General features: G+C 30.6%; 2 protein-coding genes across 3 annotated transcripts; one reads left to right on the top strand and one right to left on the bottom strand.

Annotated features, from left to right (window-relative positions):
- Positions 1-4,291: 4,291 nt before the first annotated feature.
- Positions 4,292-9,625, bottom strand: LOC100801890 (TMV resistance protein N). Of its 2 annotated transcripts, none has more exons than XM_006592946.4 (5): positions 9,027-9,625; positions 7,135-8,239; positions 6,754-7,029; positions 5,692-6,486; positions 4,292-5,436 (listed from the first exon to the last, which is right to left on the bottom strand). In XM_006592946.4, the coding sequence occupies exons 1-5, from the start codon at positions 9,506-9,508 to the stop codon at positions 4,603-4,605; spliced, it is 3,492 nt and encodes a 1,163-aa protein (XP_006593009.1). In that variant the 5' UTR covers positions 9,509-9,625; the 3' UTR covers positions 4,292-4,602. The 2 variants fall into 2 exon arrangements, with proteins under 2 accessions (XP_006593009.1, XP_014619916.1); XM_014764430.3 differs by having other exon boundaries at positions 7,135-8,072; positions 9,027-9,580.
- Positions 9,626-14,156: 4,531 nt separating this feature from the next.
- LOC100801350 (probable E3 ubiquitin-protein ligase ARI8) lies at positions 14,157-15,927 on the top strand. Its single transcript, XM_003540588.5, has one exon. It carries the CDS (start codon positions 14,257-14,259, stop codon positions 15,823-15,825), a length of 1,569 nt encoding a protein of 522 aa, XP_003540636.1. The 5' UTR covers positions 14,157-14,256; the 3' UTR covers positions 15,826-15,927.
- Positions 15,928-16,349: the final 422 nt, after the last annotated feature.

Below are 16,349 nucleotides of genomic sequence, written 5' to 3'. Positions count from 1 at the left end.
TAAATATATACAAAGTGTTTAAAATATAATTGTCCCCCAAAATATTGAAATTTGGATTAGTTGACATAGATTCAGAATGCTTTGCAAAAAAAAGAAAAAGAAGAAGAAGAAGAAAAACTAGACTATAGAAGGGAAGGTTATACTGGTTTGACATCGGTAAGATATTGTTATAAGGTCTAATAATCACCGATGCAAAGAGATTTTCTTTGTTTATTCGCATTAAGTTCATCAGCCAAGAATATTGAAAAGCTCAATTCCACGCTATAAAACGTTAAATTAAAATTTTGATTTTATATTTGACACTATTTTTCAATTAATTTTTTTATATTATTCTTCATACATAAAAAATATTGACAAATTAATTCTTACAATTATAATATAAATATTATCGTATCTCCTGTATCATATTTCATATTTGAATCATTACATGAGTTTAATAAAAAGGACTAATCTGTGTAACATGATCAATTAAGACTCACATTCTTGTTACGAGAGAGATGTTTATATTTAATTTGTGTCTCTTAAACTTCATGATTGTTTTAAAAAAAAAATGAGAAATGAAAAAATTAAAAATCTTGACAAATGTTAAATTAGTAAATTACACACACATATATAAAAGATATTATATAGGAGTGATTATCTTTTTGTGAGAATGAAAATGAATAATAATGAAAGGTTAAAATTAAAATTAAAATTTTATTTAATCATAAAATTTTCATAAGATTTATAAAAAAAAATAAAAAATCTTTCAGATATTTGATTTCTTTTGTTTCGTAAATTGTATGAAGATTTTTGTTTGGTAAATTGTATGAAAAATTTATAATTAGATGAAACTTTAATTTGAATATAAAATATTTTAATCTTAATCTTTCATTTTACTATAACAGTTAAGATTAATCATTCTCACATAAAATGATCATTTTCATGTAATATTTCCTCTATATATTATAAATATAAAATTTAAATGTGAAATACAGATATTTATATTTGTAACTCTACAATTTTTTTTTATTAAATCCATTGTCACGTAACTACTCATTCATTTATTATTGAAAAAAAAAATACTCATTTTTGTAACTCGACAAATTTTACCTTTTATTTTCCTACACTTAAAAATTATCCCTTTGGGTTCATGTTTCATTTATGAATTCCTTTTTGTTCCTCTCATTACATAAACTTTACCTTTTGATTGTCATTTTGTAATGACAAGAATAAAAAGGCACCCAAAATTGATGGTTTTTATAAAGTAGATATAAAATTATATATGAATACATATTCGTAAAATTTTATTTAACTCAACATAAATATAAAAAAAGTTAAAATATATATTATGAATAATGTTAACTACTTTCAAAATGAAAAAACCCGTGACCCTATTCATAGACAGACACGTGGGGTATATGAAACTTACTAATTTGACAGAAAAGTAGTCTTAATGACAATTAACATATCCTTTATTTTTTATGTGAGTTTTTATTTATTTATTTATCATATTTTTACCTACAAACATTAAGTGAATATATGGATCGCCTAGTGGTTGGCAGGTCTGGGCCTGACTACTTTTAAAGCTTTTATGTCGACAGTTGTGACAGGTGACAGATTTACAATTAGTTGCTAATTAATTTTTTCAATTTACAAACCTAAATTTGGAATATAATTTAATATTAATTTTTTTTCTTGCACAATTCATCTAGTCATGCTTCCGAGATGAAACGATTCTAAATTTTTTTTAGGTAACATTGAAAAAAATACATTCCATGTGTATCTATGAATTAGAATATCTAACTTTTAATTAAATATGAAACGTAAGTTGTTATAAATGCATGAATTATTATAAATTTATGATATCTATCTGTCTTTGATTTTTTTGATTTTTGTTTTTGTAACTTTTTACTCTCCAACTTATATATACTTAAAACTATATATATATATATATATATATATATATATATATATATATATATATATATATATATATATATATATATATATATATATATATATAGAGGAGTAAATATTTCATAAAAGATATTTTAATGTTTGTTAATAAGAATTTTAACAATTTTATTAGAGAAATGTTGGTTGTATCTCATGAAAAGAAATTCTTGGTGTTAAATTTTGTCAACTTTTTATGATTTAGATTGATCCAGCATTTTGGATTGGGCTGACCCAATACATGAATTAGGCTTAATCTTATTTCAACCAAATTTTGGATATTCTTCCTACTCCCATCATTAACTTTTCTTTTATACCTAATATTACTTGTAAATTTTCATTTTTGTCCTCTATTTAAAAATTGATATACATGGCCTATCTATGCTCCCATCCAACATTTTTGCCTTTTCTCATCGCCCCTCTTCTCCTCCTTCACTTTCTCCTCATGTCTCTTCTCCTATATACGTTTTTATTTTAACTTTATTTACTTCAAACATGTGAAATTGAAATCAATATGACCATAAAGATTGTCAATCCTAATGATTCTTACATATTCATAATATGTATAATTCATACAAATTGTCAATCCGTATTTTTGTTAATTTTATAAAAAATTATTTAATAAATAATTTATTTAATAATTTTTTATATCTAAAAATTATTGTTTTAAATAACTATTTTAATAATTTTGTATATAACATTATTTTATAAATTGATATACTTTTATAAATAAATATTTTAATACCTTTCATATCCAACCTTGGCCAAATTTCACTTTTTTTTTTCCTTCTATCCCGAACACAAACGCTAAAGCAACCGCAGGGAACTTCCCTCGAGCCTCGAAAATCGGAAACCCTCCCTCATTAATATAGTCGAACCATCCTGGAATCTTCATTTTCGGCATCCTCTCAATAATTATGCAAGTAGAAAAATTATAATCTAAATAAATTTATATTAAAAAAATAGTTAACTAAATTGTAGTTTTTATCACAATAATTTATATATTACTATGTTTTTATGTAAAATATTTAATACATATATGATATTTTGGATCACATATATTCAATTGGAAAAGTGGGAAACTATCACAAAACTTAGAAACAAAATATAAAAATAAATAAGAACAATAAAATTGACACATTAGTGCCAGAAAAATACGCCCTAAACTAAAAGAACAGAGAATTTCATAAAACTCAAAACAATAGAGTAATGGCTCGCCTTTTTTAGTGTCAGAATACATTGTCCTAAACAAATTGAAGGATTCAGCAAAATAAAAAAAAAAATTGAAAGAGCCATCAGCTATATATATGTACATGTTCACCCTCAATGAACAAGTGCAGACCAATTCCTTGCCAAGCATCCGTAAAGGAATCAGCCTCAACATTCACTTACCCAAACACAATGGCAGAGAACTTCCCACCAACCATGAAAACTGGGATCCATCCTTTGTTCCGATGGTCCCATCATCTAGGAATCATAGTAACTTGTTCAAGAGCTTCTTTAAATGGAAGCCGTGCATGTTAACTCCCAATCTGTTAATTTGTTCATATATTAATGGGCGCATAGGACATAAAAGCATTAAGTATATCTTTCATATTTTCATATGCACTCATTCAAGCAAATTTTAGGTTACTCTCAAGCATGCTTGAAATGCCAACATGCAAGTATACTTTTTGTAACAGAAAGATTTTAAACTGAATATTGTCCACCAAGAAGCTACATAAACCCTCTCCAATGGGTGTATGTTAACATGTTATGGCAGGCCTAGTTTGTGCTAAATGTGGACACCAGAATAACACTAATCATCGATGTAAGTCTATAAGCCATTTTTTTTCCTTTCTGTCATTTGATAAAGTTTCCAGTTCGTTATGCTGTCCACCTATACTACATAGTGTAAATACGAGACCATAACATAACATCCTTACTATCTTCGAAGTTAAAGGATTGCCGAGTTTTGTATTAACTTTCTGAACGCTCCACACAACAGCTCACATCAAGACTTGTCAAGTAAACAATAGGAGACATTCAAGTAAGTCAAATGCTCAAATCTTCACAAAACAAAAACCAATTAATTTAATAACCGTATACCTGAAGTGCCATCTTTTAAATTCATGCAAGTATTAACAAAATACCAATTCTACCTGAAATGGCCTTTTCAATGGGAGAGGACTTCCGCGTAAATCAAATGACACAATTTTCTTTTAGAATAAAAAAACTTTCTGGGAAAGCTTGTGAAGGGCAACAGTTCCATTCAAGCAGTGTTAATTGATTTCGAAGATATTTTGGCTGAGATAAAACGGCTGTTTTCCGAACAATTGGAATTCTAAGATTTTTCATCTTCAATCAATCCAAAGAATTATTTTTACTTCAGGGGCATCTATCATTATTCTCAGTTTAGCATGGACTACAATGTAATGAGAAAAAAAATCAAGAAAAGAGAGTTGATTGATGACATCTATAGGTTTATATTTTCACTAAAGTAACAGATGATGTGGTAACTGAATAGGTAGCGAAGCAGATAACATATCTTAGAGAGGGAACTTGACAAAAAGTGAGAATAGGCAGAAGCAGAGCAATTTCTTTAAAATTGACAATATTGCTAAGCAAGTGGGGTCAGCAGTGTGAGTGTCAGGTTGAGGAATGTTAAGATTTAAATCATAAGCATCCTCAACATCTTCTGAGCTTTTTTCCAGACCTGCATGCTGATCTTGAATCTTCATCCAGAAGTCCTTCATATCGTTGTTCGCTTGAAGGACCAGCTTCTTGAGTCTCTTCTCCATCATCACTTGTAATCTCTGCTAACAACTCCAACATTGAATCAGCCTCCTTGTCCTCCTTGTCATCGATGTTCAACCCTGAACTACCTTCCCCCTCTCTTGGAGCCATAGCCCTCCTTGATGTTTTTTCTGAGATTAGCAGCAACTCTCGCCTTCTTTGCTTATGCATGCAATAAAACATCTCTTCATTATTTCTCATTTGCAAATGAAACATCTCTCGCCCTTTCAAACTTTGGTCTGATTTCTTACGTTCTTCGTGAAGACTCCTCACCAAAGAGGAAATAGAATGTTGACTCAAGAATTGGATATCCTCCATGTTAGTCTCATGCCTGTACACATAAACTCCCCATGAACGTAGAGAGTTGCAGCCTGTTTCACAGAAAACCTGTATGGTCTTCCAATCATTACCAATTCCAACACCTACATCCTCCCACTTCTCGAAACTGAACAAAACTCGTATGTCACACAACAACGCTTGATTCTTGACCACTATGAATCTATCGCACAGTCTGTGTTCACCCTCAATGAACAAGTGCAAGTGAACTCCCATCGACGAGAGATAAGGAAGGGCCTTCACGTCCCCGAATACAAACGCTAAAGCAACTGCAGGGAACTTCCCACGAGCCTTGAAAACTGGATACCCTCCCTCATTAACATAGTCGAACCATTCTGGAATCTCCCTTTTCGGCATCCTCACTTCTAATCCCCTAATCTCTTTACGCACCTGTGACACATCCCACAAACAAGAAACACAATTATAATTATCTATTGTAAACTGTTTATGTTCTATATAGTATGGATACTTTGTTATTTTCTTTTGTTAAGAGTGAAATAAAATGAGAGGAAGGAACGGGAATGAAATTGTGGAACTACACTGGAAAGCATTTCTCAATGACTAAGATATTAATTTTATCTTTTTTAATTAAAGAATATTTATTTGTTATGTAAATATATATCAGCAAAAGTGGTGCTAGTTAACCTGAGACCATAAGATGTTTGATGTTTCGGGAGTTAAGGAGTTGCATTCGCTTGCATATACTTTCTGAACAGTTGATGGAAGTTCTGGAATTTCTTGAAGCTTATCACAATAACTCACGTCAAGACTTGTCAACTTAGTAGATTGTTTAATGTGTGCTGGGAGAGACACAAAATGGTTGAACGATACATCTAAGTGTTTCAAGTTTGGAAAATTGTAAATAATCGCGTGAATATCTTCGTCTGATAGATCAGCCATACCGAAGTGTAATGTCTCTAGTTTTGGGCAAGCTGAATGGCTTCCTTCGAACCTTCTAAATGACTCTCGAAGTAGATAACAACCTCCAATTCTTAATGTGACAAAATTTGGCAACACAAATAAGCTACTTGGTAAATGTTGGAGTCCCTTACAACCTTCAATGTGAAGATAGTTAAGCCCAGTAAGTTTCTTAATGGATTCTGGAAGCTCCTGGATAGCTGTATATAACATTTGAATCCTTAATGGCTTATCCATTGTTCTCTCAATCTCTGGGAAGTGTGCGAGTCTTGAGCAATAGCCAAAGGAAAGGTATTCGAGAGATGGCAAATAGATTGTTGGAACAAAACTTTGGAGTTGATTGCAGTGTGTAGCACTTAGAAAAACAAGGTTAGCAAGACGTCCAACTGATTTATGAATGCTAACCAGTTTCTGGCATCTATCAAGTCTTAATTCTCTTAAATTCTTGGCCCGAGAGACATCAGGAAATTCAACAACCGTACGACAATGGGAGATTTCCATGTAAGTCAAATGCTCAAATCTCTGCAAAACATGCATAAAGAAATTAATTAACAGCAGTACATCAAAATTATGTAAATTGTTTTCAGATGAAGGTAATTAGCACGATATAATTTTTTTATATGCAGTTGTTTCAAATGTTAAGATAATTAAAACTAAAAAAAAAGAACGAGATATGAAAAGTGCAACATTGCATACAAATTGAGGTGAAAAAAATTAAGATCAGTTATGTGATAAGGTCAAGCAATCTAAACAATTTTATAAAACATGAAAAACAATAAGCAATTGTACCTGAAATGGATTTTCCAGTACGAGTAGATTGCTTCCAGATAAATTGAACCTCACAAGTTTACTGGGATAAAAATCTGACGGGAAAGACTGTGAAGGGTACTCTGTCCATTCTAGTACCCTTAAGTTATTTGGGAGATAACAAGGCTCACATGAAAATATTGTTTGGCGAACAATGAGAATCCTAAGATTCTTCATCTTCTTAAATACAATATCAGTACATTCAATTTCTTCTCTTAGAGGGGGATCAAGCATTATTCCCTGAATTTTGCTACTTCCCTTCAAAGCAATTATAAGTAATTTAATTAAGTATTCATAATTTAAGACAAACTAAAATGTTTAAGGATGATAAAAATCAAGAAAGAAAGTTGATGACATTCTTACAGTATCATTAACTAGTACTTGAAAAACATCTTCATGATGCCATAATCTGCTGCATTCACCAACTACATCACCTGCTTCCTCCTTAACAATCTCTCTACCCATTTCTTGTATTAGGTCATGCATCCCCAAGCACTCGTTGTCAACAGTTAAAAGTGATTTATTAACTAATGTTGTAATACCATCACCTGAGCTGAAGTCACATGCATCCAGTACACTTTTTACATATTCCAATTTCCATCCGTTGAAGAAGCATGCAATGTCAAGAAAAATATTCTTCTCATTGAAGGGCAAGCTATCATAGCTTATTCTTAGAACTTTTTGAACACCTTCATGTTGACTCTTTCCATATCTATCCAATGCATCCTTCCATCCACCCAAATCTTTTCCAACCATATGAGAACCTAGTACTTTTAAGGCCAATGGAAGGCCTTTGCAACACCTTATTGCACGATTGGACAGGTCTTCATAGTTTGTTTCAGGACAACTCTTTCTAAAGGCACTCTGGCAAAAGAGCTCCAAAGACTCTTGGTCGTTTAGCATCTTCACTTCATATTTTTTTTCGACCTGACCAACATCTAGCAAATATTTATTTCTCGTTGTTATGATGATCCTGCTCCCAGGACCAAACCGATCAAGTTCCTCAGCCAACTTTTTTAACTCTTCAATGTCATCAACATCATCGACAACTATAACAACTCTTTTGAGACGAAGTCTACTTGTTATTGTTCCTATTCCTTTTTCAATATTTTTCAACAGGATTTTGCTTCCCTCAAGTATCTCTGATAGATGCCCTTCTTGCAGATGTTTTATGCCCTGAATTTGACTTGAATTTTCTCTAAAGTTGGAGAGAAAACACGAACCCTGAAATTGTTTGTAAATGGAGTCATACAAAGCTTTGACAAGTGTGGTTTTGCCAATTCCACCGGTTCCATGAATCCCTAGCAGACAATTAGTGATATTATGAGACTCAAGTTCTAGAAGTGACTTTAATTCTTCAACTCGATACTCCCATCCAACTATATGCTCATTCCTAGATAAATCTTTAGGAGACACCTTAATGAAAATCCTGCTAACAAGATCATCGATAAACTTGGATTCGTCCCTCCTGGAAAAACAATGCTCTAGTCTTTAAATTAGGCCCCAAATTCATTTTGCCAAATTATACTCTCTTTTTATTAATCATGATTTCTTTCGTCGAAAATAATCGGCAAATTAATTATCCTGAACTAATGCAACTTGGGGAATAAGCCAAGGTTTTTGTACCACAGTTTTAGGATAACATTTGTCGTGCGTTTGATTTATTGAAGTACTTCTGAGATTTGTGTACACATACCAAAAAGGTAAAAATTAATGGAGAAATAAAGATAAATGTATACCATGTTCAAATAATAAAAATCTAAAAAAAGGATCTAGAAATAAAATTTGTGGGTCTGTAATCACCCAATTAATCATTAGACATAGGAAGGAGAAAAAACTATACTAACCAGAAGATGTACATATTGTTATCAGACTATTATCAGGAGATTCAGAAGTATACTGAAGTTAAAAGTTGTGAAAGCTTAACAAAGGAGATAAATAATTTACATATATTGCACAATTATATAATAAAAGCCTTAAGCCTCCATTCCGTGTTTCACATTTATTTGTGTTAAGATGATGAAGAAAAGTAACCCATATTCGGTCCAGTGGTGAAAGATTTAGGTACTTCACATGAGATTTAAAGCATAAAAAAGATGATAAGGAAAAGTGTATATAATGCCCAAGGCACGCCACAAATGGCAATAAGAACAATCATCCTTTCCTTGGCCTTAAAACTAACAAGTAGAAAATATTTCACAACTCTAATAGCAAATAGAAAAAATAACATGTATATATATTTAGCATTTGCCTACCCTTCTTGCACATGTTCTCCTTTCAAGTTGGTCATGTCAGTCAAGGTTAACCTCCATTTGTGCACCTTCTCTGAGTCTTTCCCAAACCGTGTTTCATGCTCAGTCATGGCCTCACCATAACTTCCATTCTGGTGCCTCACATCTGAGGGATCCACTTTGTAGAAGATGGGCCAAACGAGCAGGTTTTTTGCCTTCATACACTCGTGGATCTTCACAAGTTCATCAAGGCACCATGAAGAGGCTGCATAATTTTCAGACAAAACAACAATCGAGATCCTTGATTCTTCAATGGCTTTTAGAAGCTTATGACCAATTTGATCTCCAACTTTGAGCTCCTCATTGTCCATGAAGGTGATAATTCCCTTCCGGCACAAAGAATCATAGAGTTTACAAGTAAAAGTGTGATGGGTATCATCTCTCCTAAAACTAAGGAATACGTCATGGGTACACTTTGTTTCAGACACTGTACCATCATTTGCCATGATTGTATTGTAGTAGCACTGCAAGTAGAGTAGTGGGACTATGAGCTTTCTTTCACTGAATGAATGACTCGCATCACAAATCTCCTACAACTTATATCAGGAATTTAAACAAATACTAATATACTTTGTTATTTTTACATCATATTATTATATATTCTATTTTTTATTTGAATATATTTATTATCATTTTCTCTCCGGCTCTCTCCAATAGCCACTGTGGCCCCTTGGATTATAAGGAGGCAACAAGTAATAATATTGTAAGGTGAGATTTCATCCCTTGAGAAACCGAAGAGCAGAAAGAAGAAAAAAATAACTCCCCTCATTATATCATTCAAACCTGATCCCTCGTGCTTCTCTTGGTGTTGTTCCATTTACTTGTGAACAACACATGTGCCTGTTCCATATAACTTTTATGGGCATTTCACTTTCATCACGGCTTCTCTAAATTAAATATTCTACATGACACCTTTATTTCCAAAACAAAACAAGATCATCGCATTACCAAGGAAAGTAGTAACGGTTGAAAATAATAATGTATGTCTAAGATGTAATATAGCATGTAATTAATTTTAATTTTAATAATAAAATATTCTTATTTCTTTATCATTTTTATACTGTTTGATAAAATAGTTAATTTGATAAAGTTTTGGATTAAAATTAAAGATGTATTATCATGATAAAGATTATGAATGAGAAATAAGTCTCTCTTATAATTTTAATATAAATTATTTGATCGTAGGAATATTGTGAATATTATATCTATAATCCTAATAAATCAATATATATGTCATGATCTTTATTTTTTAGATAAAGATTAATACATCTCGTTTATTAAATTATATACATAGATGATGTGCTTGTGAATGTCATCATTGACTCAATTGAGAATTCTTAACAATTATTATTATCTTAATATGTCAATAGGAAGTTCTCAAAAAGAAATATAATAGTTTCTTTTGATATGAGATTATCATAATAATTAACAAGTTATTTATTATATTTTAATTTCATGCACCTAATACCTTAGGATACTAGTTGAATGAATCTTGGATATGATTAAATACTAGTAAAAGTAATGATTAATCAAGAAGGAATCATCAACTTTTGGTAATGAGTTTGAACTATGTGATAATTAAGACCTTGGCTAGGACAATATTGAATGAAAGAAGAAAATAGTTTATTGAGTCATTAATTAATTAAACGTGTTAGCTTATTAGAGTTTGACAATAATACTATAGTCTAACGTTAACCTTGAGCTGTAGATGATGGAAGAAAATATTACATTATTCTTTTATCGATTTTTTAAAGGTAAAAAATATTACTTCATACAATCAAGACATTAAAGAGTGTTGTTAGTGGCTACCTTGATTACTAAATTAATTATGATTAATTTAGTATCAATTTAGTATTAAATATACACGATTACATACAAACGAGTGTTTCAATCTTTGTAAAAGAAAATAATTTATTTGATAATTGAATTAGAGAATTTAATTTAATCAAATAAATATTTAGTAGAATATTATTATATTATTTACTAGCACCAAGAATATAATTAATATAAAAAAGGAGAGTATTATTTTATAAATATGAAAGTTGTCCATAAAATAATAATAATATTCTATTGCTATAGATCAAGATCATATCATGTGATTAGTTATTGTAATTAGTCATGTGATTAATTGTGAATTATCTTTGTCGACTTTTCTTAAAATAAAAGATATGAGATAATTTTTTTGTTTTTATAAAGATAAAGAAATACAAAACTATTTTAAATAAAATCTTTTCTTTTTTTCTTTCAAAAAAAGTCCAAATTTATATCATTTTAACACTATAGATAGAAACATGATAAAGTTCTGTTGTACGTTTTTCTCTTAAAAAGACACTATCGAATCTTCACCACACAAAATGATAAATTTTTTGTACAATAAAATCATGATTCCATCATATATTTGAGTTGTGAAAAAAAATCACATCTGTTCTGTTGTAAAAGAAACATCATAATACTTTACAAAGAGGGGTAATCTTGAACTTTTGAGAAATTGTAGGGGTCAATAAGAAACGTTACTGGAGCCCATAGCAATTCCTTCCAAAATATTTATTCTCGCAACCATGAGACTGAGCAGAAATAGGATCATTATTTTAGGCTTTTGGGTGTCTTGATGAAAGACTTGTGAAGGCATATATATGAATGAAGGAACACATGACACTTGCTTTGCAGCCAACTTTACGAATGTTACGAATCTTTTTTTTTTTTTTTTTGGAAACTCACTGTGAATTGAATTTTATACTAACTTGCAAGGCCTCCATTTTACTAATCCTTGCTTTACTTCTTAAAATTAGGGGAAGGTATGGGGCTTTGTTCATTGATTACGGGGAGAATTCGTAGGTTCTTGGATTTATTTTTACTTTCTTTCCTATGTTAATTTAGATTAATAATTAATACAGTTAAATTGATATGCATGGAAACTGGTTTCATAATTAAATAAAACTTCGAATTTTTAAGTGTTTTACTTCATCGGAATTAAAGTTTCATTTTGCTAAGATATTCTTTATTTGTTTTTATGTTGTTTTTTATTTAAAATTAAAGTTTCATCTTTATAAATTGCACGATAAATATTTAATTACATTAAAAGTAACATAAGTGATTTTAGATTTATATATTTAGTGAGTTTGTTTATACTTTAAAAAAAATTTAAAAAAATATTTTTTAAGAAGAAGGTGGGATTTTTTTTTCAAAATAAACAGTAAACTGTTTTTTTTAAGCAAAAAAATTTAAACAAATATACTAAAAAATAGAAATTACTTATTTTATTAAAATAATCATTTATTTCAACAAATAAATTTAAATAAACTGGTACATTTTCATTTATGTACTTCAAAACCTAGCTAGCTAGGATGGGAACTCAACCATAGTTTCAATTTCAAATTTAATCCTAGCTGGTAAGTAAAGTAATCTCCATTGACGCATTCAATATATAATTTTTTTAAAATGAGGAAATAAGAAAACTTTCAATTTGTTTTGTTTTATTTTTTATTTTATTTTTAAATTTTAAATAAATTTATAAGAAATAGTGAAAATACATCTGTTATTTGTATATATCTTTTTGGAAATAAAAAATGAAATAAAAATAAATACAGTTTTATAATTAAAATAAAAATAGTATCAAAGCTTCAAGTTTATTTAACTTATCCAAAAGCTTATTTCAACTTATATGTATGCATAATTATTTTTAGCTTTTGAAAAAAATTTAATTCATATTACCTTTTTATTTTTTTATTAGTACTTATGTTTTTTTTGGTGAACATTAGTACTTATATACTGATAATAGTTTATCTAATTAGCTTGTGATCAACATAATTGTTTGTCATGAGTTAGTTTTTCGCTTACATTATATTTTCAAAAGTAAATGTTTTAATTTTGCTTTATAATTTGGAAAATGTTATCATTATTTTATTTTAATAATATCTCTCAAATTGAGCCTCATGAGCTAATATAAATTGAAACCGGCGTTTATCGTGAGTCAAGATGGAACTCTCCATAAGTTTTCTAGTTACATTACTTATAGTTTCTTTATTTGTAGACAAAGCTTATTCAAAATTCTCTTTAATTCCAAGGCATAACTTGTATCCAAAGGCTTCATATTTGATAGGAATTCGCTCTCAACAATATAGCCCCCCACCTCTTGTGTAATCTCATAGATAGAGTCTTGCATATGCTTATATTTTCTTTCTGGCTTTGTCTCCATCAAAATTTCCATGCATGCTTCATTAGCAAGGGATCATGTTGACATGTTCAACATTTTAAGTTATAAAAATTTTAATTTTTAATGACAAAACCAAGTTGTTTATTAAATTCAAATACATATTTCATATTTAATATATAGTTCAAAATCAATTATATTGAGCTAAAAACTAAATGAGCATTTAAACTAAGCTTTTAAATTAATCTTCAAGAATATTTTTGTTTTACATTTGGGATTGGATTCAAAGGTATCCTCCTAGTCAAAAATAATGAAACTAATTCCTAGAGAAAATACACAATCCTTAGAGATAGCTCTTCTACTTTTTAGTCTCTCAAATTTTAGAAAATTATTTGTTGATTTTGTAAAAATAATCTTGATAAAGTATGGTAAATTAACTTCAAGGGTCGTCAATTTAACAACATATTAAATACATGTTTATCATGTGACAACTTATAAAAAAGTTGTTTTTATATAATAGAAAATAAAATTGGGTCAATATATTTATGTATAAGTTGTAAGTTGTTTCTATAAAGTATGTAAGAGAACTTATTGAATTATAGTACAAAATAATACTTGTATCGATTGGCGTGACATTCTATTATTGCGCTTATCAAGATATAGTTTTCCTATTCCGCATAAAACTACTTCCATCCTATTGGTCAACTATTTTTTTTTTTACATTTTCTTAAAATATTCTTCCTTCTATATAGCATTACTCTTAATAATATTGACATGTATGGGACTTATCTTAAACCCAATAAAACATATATAATATAAAAAGATTCAAATTGATTGACCCGACCCGACTTAACTTATTTAAATTAAAAAAAATTGCCCTAATCCCAATTGTCTGCCGATTACAATTAGTTTTGAAACCCTAAGTGTGAGTCTGATCTTTCATTTCTCCCCCCTCAGTGATCCTTTGGATCCATTGCTTCCCTTTATGGACTCCACATTATGCTTGGATGATGTTATCATTATGATGCTTTGAATCTTCCAAGCATGGAGAAGGAGGACGAGACAACTCATGAGGATGATTGGATCAAGGGAGTTGAGATGAATTCTATCGATCATAAGATTACATCCAAGGAGCAACAACACTACACCGTTTTGAGTGAATCCGACATCAAGCGACATCAAGATGCAGACATTAAACAGGTTTCATGTGTTTTATTGATATCAATAGTGTTTTCTTGTCTTTTGCTCGTCCACCACGAGTGGAGTGTGCTCAAAGTGCAGGAAGTATGGTTCGATGATGAAGAAAGAGTTCGCAAAGCCGTAGGGTTACTAAAGCAGCATAAGCCTCGGGTAGGTTTTCCCAACTCAAAAACCCTCACTTGTGAGATATGTCTCGATGTTGTTTTATGCGATAAGGTTAGATCAGCTAGTTGTGATCATCTATATTGCATTGATTGTTGGAAGAAGTATGTGGATACAAGCATCAACGACGGCCCTAATAAGTGCTTGAAACTTAGGTGCCCTAAACCCTTTTGTGATGCAGCTGTGGGTGGAGACATGATTCGTGAACTTGCAAGTGAGTCACAGCGGAACAAGTATGATCAGTTTTTGTTTCGATCTTATGTGGAAAACAACAAGAAGGTAAAGTGGTGTCCTGCCCCAGATTGTGGGTATGCTGTGAGTTATGAAGCAGATGGTGTGAGATCCAATTCAGATGTTACTTGTCTTTGTTATCACTCCTTTTGTTGGAGTTGTGGGGAAGAAGCTCATAGCCCTGTGGATTGTGAAATCGCGAAACACTGGATCATGAAGAATGATTATGAATCCTCTGAGAATTCTGCTTGGATTCTTGCTAATACCAAACCATGTCCTAAGTGCAAGAAACCTATTGAGAAAATTGATGGGTATGTGCATATGGAGTGCATGTGTGGGTTCCAGTTTTGCTGGTTATGTCTTCGCAAATGGTCCAATTGTTGTTATAACTGCATCCATTTTCCTTACAAGGATATTTACAAGAAGGAAGTGAAGAGAAATATGGTGAGTGATTATTTGGATGATTGCACTCATTATTTTGAGTCTTGGACTAGAACAAATTTGATAAGAAAAGATGCACTTAATCATTTAAAGCACCTGATGAATGGTGGGCATACAAAGCGATTGAGTATGTTATATCAAAGGTCAGAAGATGATTTTGAGTTCATAGAGGCGGCGTGGCAACAAGTGATTGAATGTATAAGAGTGCTCAAATGGATCTATACATATAGATTCTATCTTCCTAAAAGCGAACAAGCTAAAATAGAATTTCTTGGGTACTCACAACGCGAGGCTAAAACTGTTTTGGAAACGCTTTGTTATTGCACAGACAAGGAATTGAGCGAGTTTCTTCATGCTAGTGAGCCAAAAAATACATTTGATGATTTCCGATTGAAGTTAATGAAACTTACCAATGTCAGTAAGACATATTTTGAGAATCTAGTGAGAGCCTTAGAGAATGGGCTAACTAATGTCCAAGTGAAAAAGTATGGAGTCAGTGGACTAAAAAGAAGGCTAAGGGAGATAGGGGAGAGCTCAACTGGAATGAAAAAGAGAAACAGGAATATCAACCTTAATTAATTGGTGATTAAAAAATATTTACATAATTTATATTATCATGTACTTTTGTTTCATTTCTTCCTATCTATCCCCCCTTATGAATAACTTGTTATAAAAATCTGAAGCTTAAATAATACTACAATAATTTGCATAATTTATCTTAATATATGTTTATCTTTTATATCCTCTTATCTCGCTCCCTTTATGTATTAACTTGTTAGGAAAATTTAATGCTCGAATAATACTATAATGATTTATGGGAGTGAAAATATTGTGTTCATTACAACTTTTCTTGAGATATATGTTTGTGTGTGCTTGAATAAGTTTTAAGATTTAATTAAGCAATATCCAAAAATTTCTTGAACAATATCTAGTTTTTAATCCTTGCAATTCTTTAAGCTATTATCATTATCTTATCAAACATAGACATATTTCTCCCTCTATCTCTTCCTCAATTGCCATTTCCCCCCTCTCTTCTTGACATTGCACACATTTGGTATGTACCTATGCACACACTATCTAGGGTGCTGAATGTGAGCATTTTG

The sequence above is a fragment of the Glycine max genome, chromosome 12 (assembly GCF_000004515.6).
Source record: "Glycine max cultivar Williams 82 chromosome 12, Glycine_max_v4.0, whole genome shotgun sequence".
In the NCBI taxonomy this organism is placed as follows: domain Eukaryota; kingdom Viridiplantae; phylum Streptophyta; class Magnoliopsida; order Fabales; family Fabaceae; genus Glycine; species Glycine max.
Note: the sequence above shows the minus strand (reverse complement) of the source record. Positions and strands in the feature narration are given on the sequence as shown.

Bases quoted from the DNA above. Each gene is read 5' to 3' on its own strand.
- LOC100801890 (XM_006592946.4), bottom strand. From the start codon at position 9,508: ATGGCAAATGATGGTACAGTGTCTGAAACAAAGTGTACCCATGACGTA. The intron at 8,240-9,026 runs GTAGGCAAATGC...TTGTTTTTCCAG, and splicing joins GGAGAACATGTGCAAGAAGG to GAGGGACGAATCCAAGTTTA. The intron at 6,487-6,753 runs GTACAATTGCTT...CATGTTTTGCAG, and splicing joins TACTGGAAAATCCATTTCAG to AGATTTGAGCATTTGACTTA.
- LOC100801350 (XM_003540588.5), top strand. From the start codon at position 14,257: ATGGAGAAGGAGGACGAGACAACTCATGAGGATGATTGGATCAAGGGA.